Below are 16,285 nucleotides of genomic sequence, written 5' to 3' on the forward strand. Positions count from 1 at the left end.
GAAGCTAGGAGTTTGAAACCAGCCAGGGCAACATGGAGAAATCCTGCCTCTACAAAAAATAGAAAAATTAGCTGGGCGTAGTGGCTTGTGCCTCTAGTCTCAGCTATTCGGGAGGCTGAGGTGGGAGGATCACTTGAGCCGGGGAGGCGGATATTGCAGTGAGCCAAGATCGTGCCACTGCACTCCAGCCTGGACGACAGAGCGAGAGACCCTGTCTCAAAAAACACACAAACAAAAACAAATCTAGGTCTATCTGACTCAAGATCCTTGCTCTAAAACCAAGATGCTACATGAACATCTCTTTGTCCTCAAGGGCAATCCTTAGCCCGTGGGTTCATTATGTTCAATACTTAGAGTGCTATGAAGGCACAATATTAACAGTTGCTTTACTACAGTTACAAGTGTGGGCACTAATCCTTCATTTAACAATTGAATCCTTCATTTACACTAATAAATCCTTTATTTAAACTAATTATTTCAAGTATGGTGGAATATTGTGGAAGGCACAGGTGATTTATTTTGTGAACTTACAATTATACTCTAACTTGTATGTTAATTGCACTTTATACTGTTCAGTAAATATTTGTGGATATTTGATTAAGAGAAAAAACTCCCAATAATAGACAGACGGACTTATCCAAAAAGGAATACGTAGGACCCACAAGTCTTCCAGAAGTAATTGCAATGGAGCCAAATGCACTATCAAGACTCAAACCCTGAGCACTTACCCGGGAGAGCACGTTGCCAAGGCCTTGAGAGTTTTGAACAAAATGGTTGGAAATCTGGAAAATAAAGCCCATTATGTCACTGTTAGGATTTTACCTGGATTGTCTTTTCAGGGAAAATGTAGTGTTCCCTACGATTTTATGAATTGTGATGCTGTTACACCATAAAATATTCAGTGTTTAAAGGCGACCTATCATTTTATAGCCCAATCATAGGGAATCCGAGGCTCAGAGAAGTAAAGTGACTTGCCCAAGGTCACACAGGAAGTTATATTTCTTTTAACTCTGGGAACAATACAGTCTATTGTTAATAACTGTAGAATGTTTATACATGGATTGTATGTATATAGTACAAAAAACTTTTAGTTATATATATATTATAATCTATGTGTACAAATTCTTTATATATATTACAATCTATCTATGTGTACATATTATTTGTATATATTACAATCTATGTGTACAAATTCTTTATTTATATATGTTACAATCTATGTGTACATATTCTTCATTTATATATATATTACAATCTATGTGTACATATTCTTTATTTATATATTACAATCTATGTGTACATATTCTTTATATATATATTACAATCTATCTATGTGTACATATTCTTTATTTATATATATTACAATCTGTGTAAATATCTTCATTTATATATATTACAATCTATGTGTACATATTCTTTATTTATATATATTACAATCTATGTGTACATATTCTTTATATATTACAATCTTTCTATGTGTACATATCTTTATTTATATATATTACAATCTATGTGTACATATTCTTCATTTATATATATACTACAATCTATATGTACATAGTCTTTATTTATATATATATATTACAATCTATGTGTACATATTCTTCATTTATATATATTACAATCTATCTACGTGTACATATTCTTTATTTATATATATATAACAATCTATCTATGTGTACATATTCTACAGTCATTAACGATAAGCCTTGTGTTATTGTCCTCACTTTTAGGGATTACTGAGATACTGGCTGCTTAAGGAATTTACCTTCAGAGATGAATGATTTTCAAGTCTGCAGCTAGAAGTGTCTAATTCTCAGCATTGTAAGGTAGCCACTGCTGCCATGCTTACCATTCTGAACATAAGCTTTACACCTACTTATATAATTAAAACATATAGAATGAGAAGATTCAAAAAGAGATGCTCAATAAAACTTTTTGGTTGGCTAGAGACAGTGCTGTCATTATAAAAGGGAGGTGCATGACAGAGAATCAGCGAATATCTGTATTATTACTGATCACTGTAGATAAACCAGCTGTAATTACAACCAGGATAACTCTTTATGTTAGCATAATACAGGGAATAATGATGATGACGATAATGATAAGCAACAGTTATATCGTACTTATTCTGTGTTGGGGATTGGTCTGAATGCTTGACATGTATTTAAATCTTTTAATGCCCATATAAACTCTATGAGTATGGAACTATTATTATCTGCCTTTTCCAGATGAAGAAATTCTGGCCCATAGAAGTTATATAAATTGAAATTACCTCTAAGGTCACAGGCAATACATGATGGAAAGGGGTCTTGGTATTATTGGAGATTAATCTAGAACAGTGGTGAGTGGTGAGGTATCATGAAAAAACAAATTTAGCAGAACTGGAAACTTGACAACTCCCCAACTAATACAGGTTGAACATCCCTAATCTGAATATCCGAAATTCGAAGTGCTCCAAAATCCAACTATTAAATGCCGACATGATACACAACAGAAATGCTTATTGGAGTATTTTAGATTTTGGATTTTCAGATTAGGGCTGCTCAACCGGTAAGTATATATAATGCAAATATCCCAAAATCTGACAAAATCCGAAATCCAGAACACTTCTGGTCCCAAGCATTTTGGACAAGGGATGCTCAACCCGTAACAATGTTCACTCCACAATTCCCTCATTCCTTCACTGTCTTGCTAGCAGTGATAGCCTAAAAAGGTCCAGGAATCGCAATTATGGCATAAAAGTTATATAACAGGATACTTATAAAAAGGTTGAATGATGGTGACCATTGACATCCTCAGTTAAACTCTCCTCACCTCTTTGGTGGAGAGAGTGATATTGAAAGCCCCAGCTGTGAAATAAGCAAAGGACGCAGATTTAAAGAAATACTCGGCGATTCCAATGTAAAGCATGGAGTTGCTGCGTTCTGGGAGCACAAAAGGAACTGGTGAGAAGGGGGGGTCGGTGAGGTTTTCCAGTGGGTAGAATAAGCCCTGTGGAAAAACAGAGAGAAAGACCAGTGTATCGGGCGAAAATTCAAATTCTAAGAAGACTAAGAAGATGGACCCTCTGAAGTCAGAATAAGAATTCCAGAAGCTCGGGCCAGGCACGGTGGCTCACACCTATAATCCCAGCACTTTGGGAGGCTGAGGCGGGTGGATCACTGGAGCACTGGAGTTTGAATTGATTGAATGATTGTTTTTCCATGATCAACCTGGGCAACATGGCAGGCCCTGTCTCTATAAAAAATACAAAAATTAGCCAGATGTGGTGGTGTGTACCTGTAGTTCCAGCTACTTGGGAGGCTGAGTGAGGAGAATTCCTTGAACCAGGGAGGTTGAAGCTGCAGTGAATTGTGAGTGTGCCACTGCACTTCAGCCTCCAGCCTGGGTGACAGAGGGGGGACCTTGTCCAAAAGAAGAAGAAGAAGAGGAAGAAGAAGAAAGAAGAAGAAAGAAGAGAAGGAGGAGAAGAAGGAGGAGGAGAAGAAAAAGAAAGAAGAAGAAAGAAGGAGAGGAGGAAGAAGAGGAGGAAGAAGAAGAAGAATCCTAGAAACTCAGTAATGATGAAAAACTGTTAAGGCTTTCTGACTCCTTGACCAGTGACTATTTTTCAAAGCTCTTGGGATTCTTGAGCATATTTAGGTGTGTCTGTTCACCCCAACCCAATGACAACCCTTGTTTGAACTTTTCTAAGACAAAGAAGGTGTATTTAGCTGGAAGGACAACTCTGAGTAAAAGTACTTCCTGAGGTGCCATGTAGTGGTGTCAAACACTTGACCTTCAAAATCTGTGTCTGCTGAGTACCTGGGGAATCATAGAAAGAAGGACCCAAGACTCCAAATGGTTTAAGGCATTTTTGTAGCATTTCTAGCACTGCTTTCATTAGTTATAGGGTGTTATTACAAAATATTGTCTTGTCCAACACTGAACTGAGTTGAAAGACTCTGGTGAGTGAAATATGAGCCAATATGCCCAATATGCATTTTAAAAGACAATGATATTAGCTTTGGGGCAAAATGAAACATAAGCACAATGATTGTTTTTCCATGATCAGTGAACACTAATTCCATGTGCTTATGGCCCTGACAGAGGTCAGCAGCCCTCAGTTAAATCCACTAACCTGACACTTAGGAATGGAAGTGCCAACGTGTACCACCTACTGATGTGTTTAGTTCCAATAAATGCAGATCGCTCTACTTGCTGCCTCCTAGCCTCAAACCTGCTCCTAGAGGCAAAGACATATGATCCTTCTCCTGAAGAGGGCAGACATATGTTGTACAATACAATTATTTGCTTATCAATAAAATGTTCAAGAGTCTTTTGAAAAGGTGTAAACATGATTTAGTTGCTTGAAAGAAAATTAAATTATTCGAAGAGCATGCATATATATTTTCTTCTGTACAGAATCATTGTTTTTTGTTTTTGTTTTGTTTTGCTTTTTTGAGACAGAGTCTTGATCTGTCACCCAGGCTGGAATGCAGTGGTACGATCTCGGCTCACTGCAATCTCTGCCCTCCAGGTTCAAGCAATTCTCCTGCCTCAGCTTCCCAAACAGCTGGGAATGCAGCCATGTGCCACCACACCTGGCTAATTTTTTGTGTTTTTAGTAGAGACGGGGTTTCACCATGTTGGCCAGGCTGGTCTCAAACTCCTGGCCTCAAGTGATCCATCTGCCTGGGCCTCCCGAAGTGCTGGGATTACAGGCGTGAGCCACCGTGCCCGGTCCATAACCATCGTTTTCTAAATATTGGCTGTTGACAGCCAGGCTGAGGATTCTGATGATGATAAATTACCTTCAAGTTCAGGTCAAGGTAGTTCTCAGTAATTTCTGGAGAACTGATTAGGGAGTAATCCAGCAGAGTGTAGTTGTCAATCTTGGTTAAAACTAAATAACCAACAAAGAGAAAAGAAAATCCATATTCATTAAAAGCATAGTACAATATATGAATGATGTCTATCTAGAACAATATAATTTTAAATTCTCTGTTTAGAAGATCAATTCCTGCTTTTCATAAGTAATACATGTTATCTTTTGAAAACCCAGGAAAAGTAGATAAATCAAAAGAAGAAAGTGAACATGTTTTCCAAGTGTATTACTCTGAGAGAAGCATCACTAAAATTTTGGTGTGCAGTGGTCCCCCTTATCTGCAGGACATATGTTCCAAGACCCCAGTGGATGCCTGAAAGTGTGGACAGTACCAACCCCTACATACACTGTAATAAAAGGAACGTGAATGTGAACGTGAATGTGAATGTGAACGTGAATGTGAATGTGGTCTCTCTCTCTCTCAAATTCACATTGAGATATTGAATATTTTTAAACCACGGTTGACCACGGATAACTGAAATTGCAGAAGGCAAAACTGCAGATAAGGGAGGACTACTGTATATCTTTTTAGGTACACACACATACAAACACACAAAACGCATGTATAGTTTTTTGTTTTTTTTTTGAGACAGAGTCTCACTCTATCACCCTGGCTGGAGTGCAGTGGTGCAATCTTGGCTCACTGCGACCTCTGCCTCCTGGGTTCAAGCAATTTTCATGCCTCAGCCTTTCTAGTAGCTGGGATTACAGGCACCCACCACCACACACGGCTAATTTTTGTATTTTTAGTAGAGACAGGGTTCCACCATGTTGGCCAGGCTGGTTTCGAACTCCTGACCTCAAGTGATCCACCCACCTTGGCCTCCCAAAGTGCCGGGATTACAGGCGTGAGCCACCACACCCAGCCCTATATAGTTATTTTTTAAAAAGGAAATCAGTACAAACACAAAACTCATATCAATATTTAGCAATATATATTGGGTTGGTATAATGAAAGATTTTTCAGTTTGATGTTATAAATTGCAGTTAGAACCTTATTTTTTTTTTTTTACAAGGAGTATGCTTTACTGTTGTCATTAGAAATATTTTTAAAAACAGATTGTGTGAGAGAAAATAAAGTCCACTAAATTGGAGAGGCCAAGGAAATTCTTAGGCACAGTGCTACTAATTCAAATAATTTTATGTATTATCATTTTCAGAATAAAGCAGAAGTCAAGGGGACCAGGGTGCAGTGGTGGGTGAAGTTCTGGGTGAAGTTCCAGAAAGCACAGATTGGGCTGGGTGTGGTGGCTCACGCCTGTAATCCCACAGCTTTGGGAGGTTGAGGTGGGCGGATCACCTGAGGTCGGGAGTTTGAGACCAGCCTGACCAACATGGAGAAACCCCATCTCTACTAAAAATACAAAATTAGCAAGGTGTGGTGGCACATGCCTGTAATCCCAGCTACTCGGGAGGCTGAGGCAGGAGAATCTCTTAAACCCAGGAGGCGGAGTTTGCCGTGAGCCGAGATCGCACCACTGCACTCCAGCCTGGGCAACAAGAGCGAAACTCCGTCTAAAAAAAGAAATAAATGAAAGCACAGATTTTAGTGTCTGAAGCTAGTTGTATGTGCAGTGACACAGGGCTCAGGTTTCCCACTTGGCTTTGGAGAGCTGCTTTCCTAACCACCATCATGTGTTCTACAATATGAAGATCTACTCCCTGTTCTAGAGAAAGTTACCTAAGCATCATGTCTTCTCTCTTCTTGCATGTCATAGATGGAGATGAAAAGCAAGAAGAGATGAAGTGTCTTGCTAAGATAAAGGAACAATATTATCCTCAGCCACCATAGTTTTTAGTTTTTAGTTTTCACTTTTTTTTGAGACAGAGTCTTGCTCTGTCACCCAGGCTGGAGTGCAGTGGCACAATCTCGGCTCACTGCAACCTCTGTCTCTTGGGTTCAAGCGATTCTCTTGACTCAGCCACCCAAGTAGCTGGGATTACAGGCCTGTGCCACCACCTCTGGCTAATTTTTGTATTTTTAGTAGAGACAGCATTTCACCCTGTTGGCCAGGCTGGTCTTGAACTCCTGACCTCAAGTGAGTTGCTTACCTCAGCTTCCCAAAGTGCTGGGATTACAGGTGTGGGCCACTGTGCCTGGTCATTGCCCCAATTTTTAAAATACTTTCAAGTCGTTACTCTGAGGGACAGCAATCATTTCACAGATGTGGTGAGTGAGGCTCAGAGGTAAAGGAACTTGCTCAAGGAAAGCTAGAACATGGCAATCCTTGGCTACTTCTTTCCTCACTACATCTTGTTTTCCTTCCCTACATCTCCAATCCATTCATTTTCTTTCATCCATCTGCATCCATTTATCAGTCTAATATATATTTTTTTGAGACAAGATCTCACTTTGTCACTTAGACTGGATCTTAGCTCACTGCATGATCTTGGCTCACTGCAGCCTCAACCTCCTGGGCTCAAGTAATCCTCCTACCTCAGCCTCCCCGTAGCTGGGACTACAGGCGCACGCCACCATGCCTGGCTAATTAAAAAAAAAAAATTTTATAGAAACAAGGTCTCACTATGTTGCCTAGGCAGGTCTTGAACTCTTGACTTCAAGCAATCCTCCCACCTTGGCCTCCCAAAGTGCTAGGATTACAGGAGTGAGCCACTGCGCCTGGCCACAATCCAATATTTCTTAATCTAATGGGCTAGGTGCTGTGCCCGATGCTGGGGGCACAGCGGTGATTCAAAGTTCCCGCACCCAAGGAACTCACAGTCTTGGGGAGTAGACAGATATATCAATAGGAAATTATAATACAACACAGCAAAGGCTGATCTAAACTGAGCTCCTGATGGTCCTGCTACAAACTTGTTCTTATGTTCTTTCCCATCTCAATAAATGCTAAATCCCTTCTTCCAATTTTCCAGTTGCTTAGGGTTTTACCCACCAAACTCACCCTTCACTCGTCTCAAGACCTACATTTGATCTGTTGCACAAATACCACTGCCTTGACCTTCAAGGTACATCCAGAATCCCAACATGCCTTAACATCTTCATCACCCCACCCTAGGCCAGCCATCATCATTACTTGTATGGGTCACTGCATTCATCTCTAAAGTAGTCTCTTTGCTTTTGCCCTTGACCCCCTTCCTTCCTGTCTACTTTTTTTTAGCACAGAAGCCAGACTGATCTCCTTAAACTGTAAGTTAGGTCATGCCGGCCTTACTCTTCAAAGGCATCCCATCTTAGATTAAGAGGTGGACTTTGCAGTCCCTACACATCCCTGAAGATCAAACCATCCCCTTTCCCCATCTCTGGCCTCATTGCCTGCTCTCCCCCAACCCCCTGCTCCTAGTGTGTCCTTCTCACAGCCTGAATATCTCACAGCACACTTGAGATATTCAGCCTCAGGGCTTTTGTGCCTGCGGTTTCCTCGATCTGGAATCTTCATCTAGATTGAGCAGCAGCTCACTTTCTACTCCCTTTGGGTTTTTCTAGTAATACCACCTGCTCAGTGGTGGCTTTCCTGGTCACTCTATCTGGAATGGAAATTCCTCTCCAGCTCCTCCACTGCTTTATTTTTCTTCTTACCACTTATCACTGCCATAACTTAGATTTTACTTGTTTATCTTGCTTGCTGTCTGTCTCCTCCAACTAGTTCCATGATGGCAGGTATGTCTGTTGCCTAGGAATACTGCTGCATCCCCAGCACCAAGAACAGTGCTCAGTCTATTTCAGATGCTCAGTGCACCATTGGTGAATGAATGGATGGAGTGCAGAGAGAGAGAGATGTCCAAAGTGTCATGTGAGCACAGAGGAGGCATAACTTTTTGGAGTGGGGGCTGTCAGGTAAGGTTTTCTGGAAGAGGCTATGTCTGAGCTGGGTCTTAAATATAAAGAGGAGGGAACACAACATATAAAGAGAGGTAGAGAATGGAAAGGATTAAATCCTCCAGGGTTTAGCACAGTGCTGGCTAAACTCTGCAGGTTTAGAAATGGGCACTCAATACATATCTGTTAAAGCAGCAGTCCCCAACCTTTTCAGCACCAGGGACCAATTTAATGGAGGATGATTTTTCCATGGCCTGGGGTTGGGGGGGATGGTTTCGGGATGAAACTGTTTTACCTCAGATCATCAGGCATTAGATTCTCATAAGGCACATGCAACCTAGATCCCTCGCATGCACAGTTCACAATAGGGTTCGCACTCCTATGAGAATCTAATGCTGCCACTGATCTGACAAGAGGCAGAGCTCAGGCAGTAATGCTCAGTCGCCTGCCCACTGTTCACCTCCTGCTGTGCAGTCCAGTTTCTAACCTGTCTGTGGCCCAGGGACTGGGGACTCCTGTGTTAAAGGAATGGAAGGATGGAGGAGAGAGGAAGCTCTTCCAGGCAGAGAAAACAGCAAAAGCAAAGGCAAGGGGTGAGGAGGGCAGTGGAAACAGTTTGATTGCTGGGGCAGAGAAAGGTAAAGAGAAAGATGAAGCAGAGAGAGGTAAGTAGGAGATGGGGTGTGGTGAGTCTTGTAGTCCATGCTAAGGTGCGTGGACTTGATGCTCAGGGCAGCCACTGCAGGCTGAGAACCCCAGAATAACCTGGTCAAGATTAGTGTTAATCCCTCTGAAGAGAAGGGATGTAATGCCACTGCTTGGGTTAGTGCTCATGAGGGTTTAATTCCTGAACCTACATCTCATCCCCCTGGAGCCACCCCTCTTGCAGCAGTGAAGTTACTTATTAGCCAAAGAGTACATATGCCCTATGCACAAGGCACATCCTCCCAAGCACCTTCCTGGCGCTCTAATTTGCAGAATATGAAGCAGGATGGAGAGCTCAAGCTATACTGCCTTGAAAAGCAAACCCAGACAGTATCAGCTTTTGAAGGTGGGAAGACAACCATCTGGAAAAGACAGTTCCAAGACTCACCCTCCAGTGTGCTGAGGTTGGCATTTAGCGCTTTGACTTCACTTGCAATAATGGGACAGAGCTGGCCACAAAGGAATAAAAAGAAAAAAGCAAGTTACCATGTTGTACTGGAAACCTTTATTGATGGACCTAGACCCTGCAAACAAAGGCCTTCTGGTTAGCAGTCATTATCCCTTTGGTCATCGAGACTTTCTCTTAAATTTGTTGATGTCTATGGGCCTCGTTTTACATAGATACTGGTGGTATGTCACTGAATGCCTGCGGAACTTTGTAGCAACTAGCACTACATCCAATCAGCCCTGTAAAGAGTGACTGAGCCCTTTGCATTTCTTTCTGTGACATGATAGGGCATGCGTCCCAGTCCATGCTATTATATCCGAGGAACCTGCTGCTGGAGCTGCTGTGCCTTTTCTGACTGCCAGGGGTGCCGCCAGCTTGCCATCTCCTCTAGGAGCAGCTGCATGCCCTACCTGGAATGGTTAGAGCTGGAGCTTTTTTTTTTTTTTTTTGAGATGGAGTCTCACTCTGTCGCCCAGGCTGGGGTGCAGTGGCGGGATCTTGGCTCACTGCAAGCTCCGCCTCCCCGGTTCACGCCATTCTCCTGCCTCAGCCTCCCGAGCAGCTGGGACTACAGGCGCCCGCCACTATGCCCAGCTAATTTTTTGTATTTTTAGTAGAGATGGGGTTTCACCGTGTTAGCCAGGATGGTCTCGATCTCCTGACCTCGTGATTCACCCGCCTCGGCCTCCCAAAGTGCTGGGATTACAGGCGTGAGCCACTGCGCCCGGCCCCAGTGCTGGAGCTTTTACTTTCCCCCGGGCTAGTTGGAGAGCACATCATATCAGAGATCTACTTAGAGATCTGTTTTGTTGCCACTGTTTTGGAATTTGAAAATTAGTCTTGAGTCAGATTAATATTTTTAGGAAGGGGCAGAGGTATCAGCACTGATGTGCCTCTTGTGTGCTCATTGATGTGCTTGGCATAGTGGTTACAGCACAGGCTTGGGTGCCTGGGGCCGAGGGTTGAATCCCTTGGCAAGTTACTTGTATTCTTTGACCTCAGTTTCCACATCTGCAACATTTGCATGGGGATGATAATTGTATCCACCTCATCATGTTGTTGTGAGTAGAAATGGAAGTAATCCATGTAAAATTGCCCAGCTTATAGTAAGCATTGAGTAAGTGTTAGCTGTTGTTGGTTTAACTACATTTCACCTTCACTACAGCCTTGAGAGGGGGGCATGACTGTCCCCTAATTACAGATGGGAAAACCAAAGCTTAGAGGTTAACTGAGTTGCCAGGTGTTGCATAGCCAGGATTTGAACTCAGCTTACACAGCTAGACAGCTGTGGTCTCAGCATTCTTTTCTATCTTCCAGTGGCACAGAGAGAATCATAGAAGCATCTATTATCTTTAAGCCATAAATCAATTTCAGGCAAACTTAATTATTGGCTTCTGTGACATAACTCATTCTTCACTGGCCTCCTGTCAGAGGCCAAAGGACCATGCCTCGTTTCAAACAGGGGAATGATCAAGTTTGGGGTCCTTGAGAATGACAGTGCACTTTGCCAGAGACTCTAACGTGCACACTCATTGGCACTCAGCATCTGTCAGGTAAGGATGGAGAAGGACTATAAGGCTTCCGAGTCCTGGACAGCTGTGCCACCTCCTGGGATGAGCTGCTTGATGCTTCTGAGTGTTGATTTCCTTACTACTTTCATTAAGCACCTAATGTCTGTCAAGCACTGAGCTGAGCACTAGAGAGATGGAGGTGGCCAGACACTGTCTTTGTCCCTTCTTTTCCAGAAGAGTCTTCCTTCTTTTCTATTCCTCCTCATCCCTGTCTTTATCTCCCCCAAAATACAGGTAAAGGGTTCAGGGATGGTGTGGTCATTATTGGAAAGAGAGTGCATAGCCAATTCCATCTTTCCCTTCTTCAGACACTGACTTCTGAGACTGGAAGACTTATAGCTTTCGAAAGGATCTTAATATATTCTATTTTCTTAACTTATTCCTGTTGTAGTTCCTGGAAACGCCTTTTCTTATCCTTCATTCCTTACATATACAAATCCTACCTATATGTTAAGATCTAGTTCAAGTTCTGCATCCTCTAAAAATTATCTCCTAGGACACTTCCAGGCCCTATTTCTTTAAAATTTTCAATTTCTCTGAACCTCTCCTCTTCAATCTAATGATCATGTAACTGTATACTAAATTCAAGTACTCAGTTATTGTTTCACAAGGCTGAGTTTGAGCTTTTGAATAGACAAGTGTATCCCTCTTTCCTATTCCCAACAGACCTTAGTCCATGGCAGCTGCGCCTGCAATAGGTACATAATAAGTAAATTCTTGTTGGTTGTTTGCCCACCCTGTGGTAAGAAATTTGAGAGATGTGCTGTTGTTTTCTTTGTCTCTGCATCCCAAGCACCTACCACAATATTTGGCACATAGTAGGGATTTGAGAAACTGTTATTAAGTTGCAAAGGATATTTAATGTGTGTGAAAGTGCCTTGGATAGTGGCTAGCACACAGTAGATGCTCAATAAAGGTTTCTTGATTAAGAATTAATTAAAGGATTGGCCGGGTGTGGTGGCTTACACCTGTAATCCCAGCACTTTGGGAGGCCGAAGCGCATGGATCATGAGTTCAGGAGATCGAGACCATCCTGCCTAACATGGTGAAACCCCGTCTCTACTAAAAATACAAAAAATTAGCTGGGCGTGGTGGCGGGCACCTGTAGTCCCAGCTACTTGAGAGGCTGAGGCAGGAGAATCCCTTGAACCCAGGAGGCAGAGCTTGCAGTGAGCTGAGATCATGCCACTGCACTCCAGCCTGGGCGACGGAGCGAGACTGTCTCAAAAAAAAAAAAAAGAATTAATTAAAGGATGATAGAACTGCTACTAATAGCATTTTACTGTGGTTGTCTAACCTCTAAAGACTCACCATTTCATTTAAGTTCTTTAAAATGGGTTTCTCCATGGGCTCAGCAAAGGAGTTATACAGAACACTGAGGAAAAAATGAAAAAAAAAAAAAAAAAAAAAGAGGTTACTCAGAGACCATAATCAGCCATTTGTAAACCTTCAGTAGGCGATGCCTGAGTATCCAGCCCCTGAGTAGCCACTGCCCAAACCAGGGCTGTCACTCACCTGAGTTCTCCGGAAAATGAGACGTGGGCATGGCTCAGTTGGGCATAGCAATCTTGGAGCTTCAGGGTAGGATGACCAAAGTCATTTCGGGTTAGGATAATGATACCGGTAAAGTAGACTCCAGAGAGAAACAGATCAGCTCCTCCTGTGTCTTGGCTGTTTAGAGAAAAAGTGCAAGGTTATCCAAGCCTGAGTCAGGCACAGAGATGGATCTTGTTTCTTTGATTACTCAGAGACTCTAAGCTCCTGGAATGCAGTGACTTTGTCATGTTCACCTCTGACTTCCTTGCACCTAAAACAGGTAGGAGCAGAGTGGGTGCTGATTGAATATTCACAGAACAGACGAAGTACTGAATATGTGAAAGCTAACAGCTATTGGGATATTCTAATTATTTCACCATGAGTGCTCTGGCCCTGGCAGTGAGTGAGCTTGTACTGAGCACCCTTCATATACAGTGTTTGTTTGGGGAGAGAAGAGAAAGGGTAAGATTGGCAACACTTTATTCAGGAGGGGCATAGATGAGAAAGTGATGCTTAGATGTAGTCTGTGAACTCCTTGAGGGAGTGGATTGTGTGTTACTCATTTCCATGTCCCCAAGACTTAGCATGTGGCCTGACACAGAGTAAGTACTCAATATATGGTTGATGAGTCATTGAATAAATGAATGAATACATGAATCTATGTTGCTGTGGGGAACGTGTCATTTCTCTACAATCTACAAGACTGGAGTTCTTTAGATGGGGATAAATGGTACATAGTTGGCACTCAATAAATGGTTGTTGACTTAGTGGATGAATGAATGTGTTATCCTGTGGCACCAGCCAAGGCAGACCTAAACATTACACCCAGAACAGTGGTTTTCACATCGTAACTGGCCTGTAAAAGTACCTTGAATCTGATTTCTTCCTTCTATACGAGGGTGTAAAGGCCTTCCAGTTGGGCTCGGGCTTAAGCTGACTACCATCCTTCAAGCTCTGTGTGAGGGAGAAAGACTCCATTTCCCATCAGTTACTCCTGCAGATGGGGAAGTGTGTTGAATGGCTGGCTCAAGATCACACAGTGATTTGTGGGTTATCTAAAATGTTGAGCATGCATCTGTTTCTCTGATAGTCAGGGACTTCTAGTTCTTAAGAGAATCTTAAATGACATTTGATCATATGCTCTGCCTTTAAGGGAAGAATGTTTTTCACCAAAACCCCCCAGCAGGGATTTCCTAATTTAAGCCTCACCTGGAAAAAAAAAATGCTTTTGAGAAAGATTGTTAATAATGAGGGAAAGAAGCCTACTGCCAAAAACATTGGTGAATTTCTACATTTTCCATTTTTGCTCACATTCTCCCAGAACAGCTGCACACATTTCAGTGGAATACTCACAAAAGTGGAGACTCGAACCCCCAGTCTGTGCTGATGTTGGCAGTGCCATGGTTGGTTAGCGTTTTGATTCCCACCCCAGGCACAAAAGCCAATGAGGTATTTGGAAATGAAAAGGCACTGATTTTTATACTGTAAACCAGAAACAAGAAGTTAGGGTGACTCTTCCAGAACATCTCTTCCGCCAAGCAAACTTAGGAACGCAGTTGCAGAACTCTTACCATTGAGGCCATTGTGAATTCCTACAGAGAAAAGAACCTCCTGTCTGCAGGGCTGTCTCTGGGAACTGCCTCCTAATTCTCCTCAAACTCTTACCAGGAAGTCCCTTGAATCCAGTTGATTGGGGAAATGAGCAAGTTTAGAAATATATATATGTAATTTTTTCTTCTCTCTCTCTCTCTTTTTTTTTTTTTTTAGAGACAGGATCTCATTTGTCACCCAGGTTGGAGTGCAGTGGTGTGATCATAGCTCACCGCAGCCTCGAACTCCTGGGCTCAGGTAATCCTTCTGCCTCAGCCTTCCAAATAGCTGGGTCTACAGGCATGTGTACCCACATGATAATTTTTTTTTTTTTTTTTTGAGACGGAGTCTCGCTCTGTCACCCAGGCTGGAGTGCAGTGGCGCAATCTCAGCTCACTGCAAGCTCTGCCTCCCAGGTTCACGCCATTCTCCTGCCTCAGCCTCCCGAGCAGCTGGGACTACAGGCACCCGCCACTGCGCCCAGCTAATTTTTTGTATTTTTAGTAGAGACAGGGTTTCACCATGGTCTCGATCTCCTGACCTCGTGATCTGCCTGCCTCGGCCTCTGAAAGTGCTGGGATTACGGGCGTGAGCCACCGCGCCCGGCCAATATTTTTTATTTTTTTTTGTAGAGGCAGGATCTCACTATGTTGCCCAGACTGGTCTTGAACTCCTGGCCTCCAGCAAGCCTCCTGTCTCAGCCTCCCAAAGTGTTGGGATTACAGGCATGAGCCACCTTGCCTGGCCTAGAAATATATTTGTAAATAATCAAACAATCTACTTGTTTAGTTTATTTAAAGACAAGAAAAGGCACAACATTGCCATCATTTTTCCTTCAGCAGTTCCAGGGTTTCATAAAAGGGGTGATATTCGTATTTTGCATGGCACAGCTGTGTTTTTTTTTTTTTTTGAGACAGAGTCTCGTTCTGTCGCCCAGGCTGAGTGCACGTGGCGTGATCTCAGTTCACTGCAATCTCTGCCTCCCGGGTTCAAGGGATTCTCCTGCCTCAGCCTCCCGAGTAGCTGGGACTACAGGCACATGCCACCACACCTGGCTAATTTTTGTACTTTTAGTAGAGACGGGCTTTCATCATGTTAGCCAGGATGGTCTTTTTTTTTTTTTTTTTTTTTTTTACGTCTGCAGTCCCAGCACCTCTAGAGGCCGAGGCGGGCAGACCACCAGAGGTCAGGAGCTGGAGAGCAGCCTGGCCGACATGGCGAAACCGCGCTTCCAGCGAAAGGAGAAAAACCAGGGAGGGGTGGTGGCGCGCGCCGGCAATCCCAGGCAGCCCGCAGGCCGGCCAGGGCCGGACGCAGGGAGTCTGCAGCGAGCCGAGTGTACTCCAGCCTGGGAAGAAAAGAAAGAAAGAAAGAGAAGAGAGCGAGAGCAAGAGCGAGAGCGAGAGCGAGAGAGAGAGACAGACAGAAAGAAGAAAAGAAAAGAAAGGAAGGAAGGAAGGAAGGAAGGAAGGAAGGAAGGAAGGAAAGCAAGCAAGCAAGCAAGCAAGCAAGCAAGCAAGCAAGCAGCCAGGATGGTCTTGATCTCCTGACCTGACCTCGTGATCTGCCTGCCTCGGCCTCCCAAAATGCTGGGATTACAGGCGTGAGCCACTGCGTCCAGCCCTTGGCACAGCTATTTTTGTAGAGGACTATCATACACATTACAGGACATTTGGTGCATATGCCAGTAGTGTCCCTCCCCACCTGTCATTGTGACAATCAGAAATGTGCCTTCCTCCTATTTCCAAATGTCCTCTATGTGGACAGTATCTTTGCTAGTGGAGAAA

General features: G+C 43.1%; 1 protein-coding gene across 3 annotated transcripts in view; it reads right to left on the minus strand.

The window, feature by feature from the left end:
• Positions 1-16,285, minus strand: part of BPIFC (BPI fold containing family C) — a 64,572-nt gene that overhangs the window by 21,975 nt on the left and 26,312 nt on the right. The window contains exons 1-8 of one of the 3 annotated variants that reach the window (XM_058431179.1): positions 14,262-14,422; positions 13,777-13,902; positions 12,888-13,043; positions 12,684-12,747; positions 9,742-9,802; positions 4,797-4,888; positions 2,818-2,994; positions 729-782 (exon numbers count right to left, since the gene is read on the minus strand). In XM_058431179.1, the coding sequence (XP_058287162.1) occupies positions 729-782; positions 2,818-2,994; positions 4,797-4,888; positions 9,742-9,802; positions 12,684-12,747; positions 12,888-13,043; positions 13,777-13,886 (714 nt within the window). In that variant the 5' untranslated portion in view covers positions 13,887-13,902; positions 14,262-14,422. Of the gene's footprint in view, positions 1-728; positions 783-2,817; positions 2,995-4,796; positions 4,889-9,741; positions 9,803-12,683; positions 12,748-12,887; positions 13,044-13,776; positions 13,903-14,261; positions 14,423-16,285 lie in introns of those variants that run through there. The other 2 variants (XM_032139962.2, XM_058431178.1) reach the window with 2 other exon arrangements.

Source organism: Hylobates moloch, unplaced genomic scaffold, assembly GCF_009828535.3.
Source record: "Hylobates moloch isolate HMO894 unplaced genomic scaffold, HMol_V3 SCAFFOLD_19, whole genome shotgun sequence".
NCBI lineage: Eukaryota > Metazoa > Chordata > Mammalia > Primates > Hylobatidae > Hylobates > Hylobates moloch.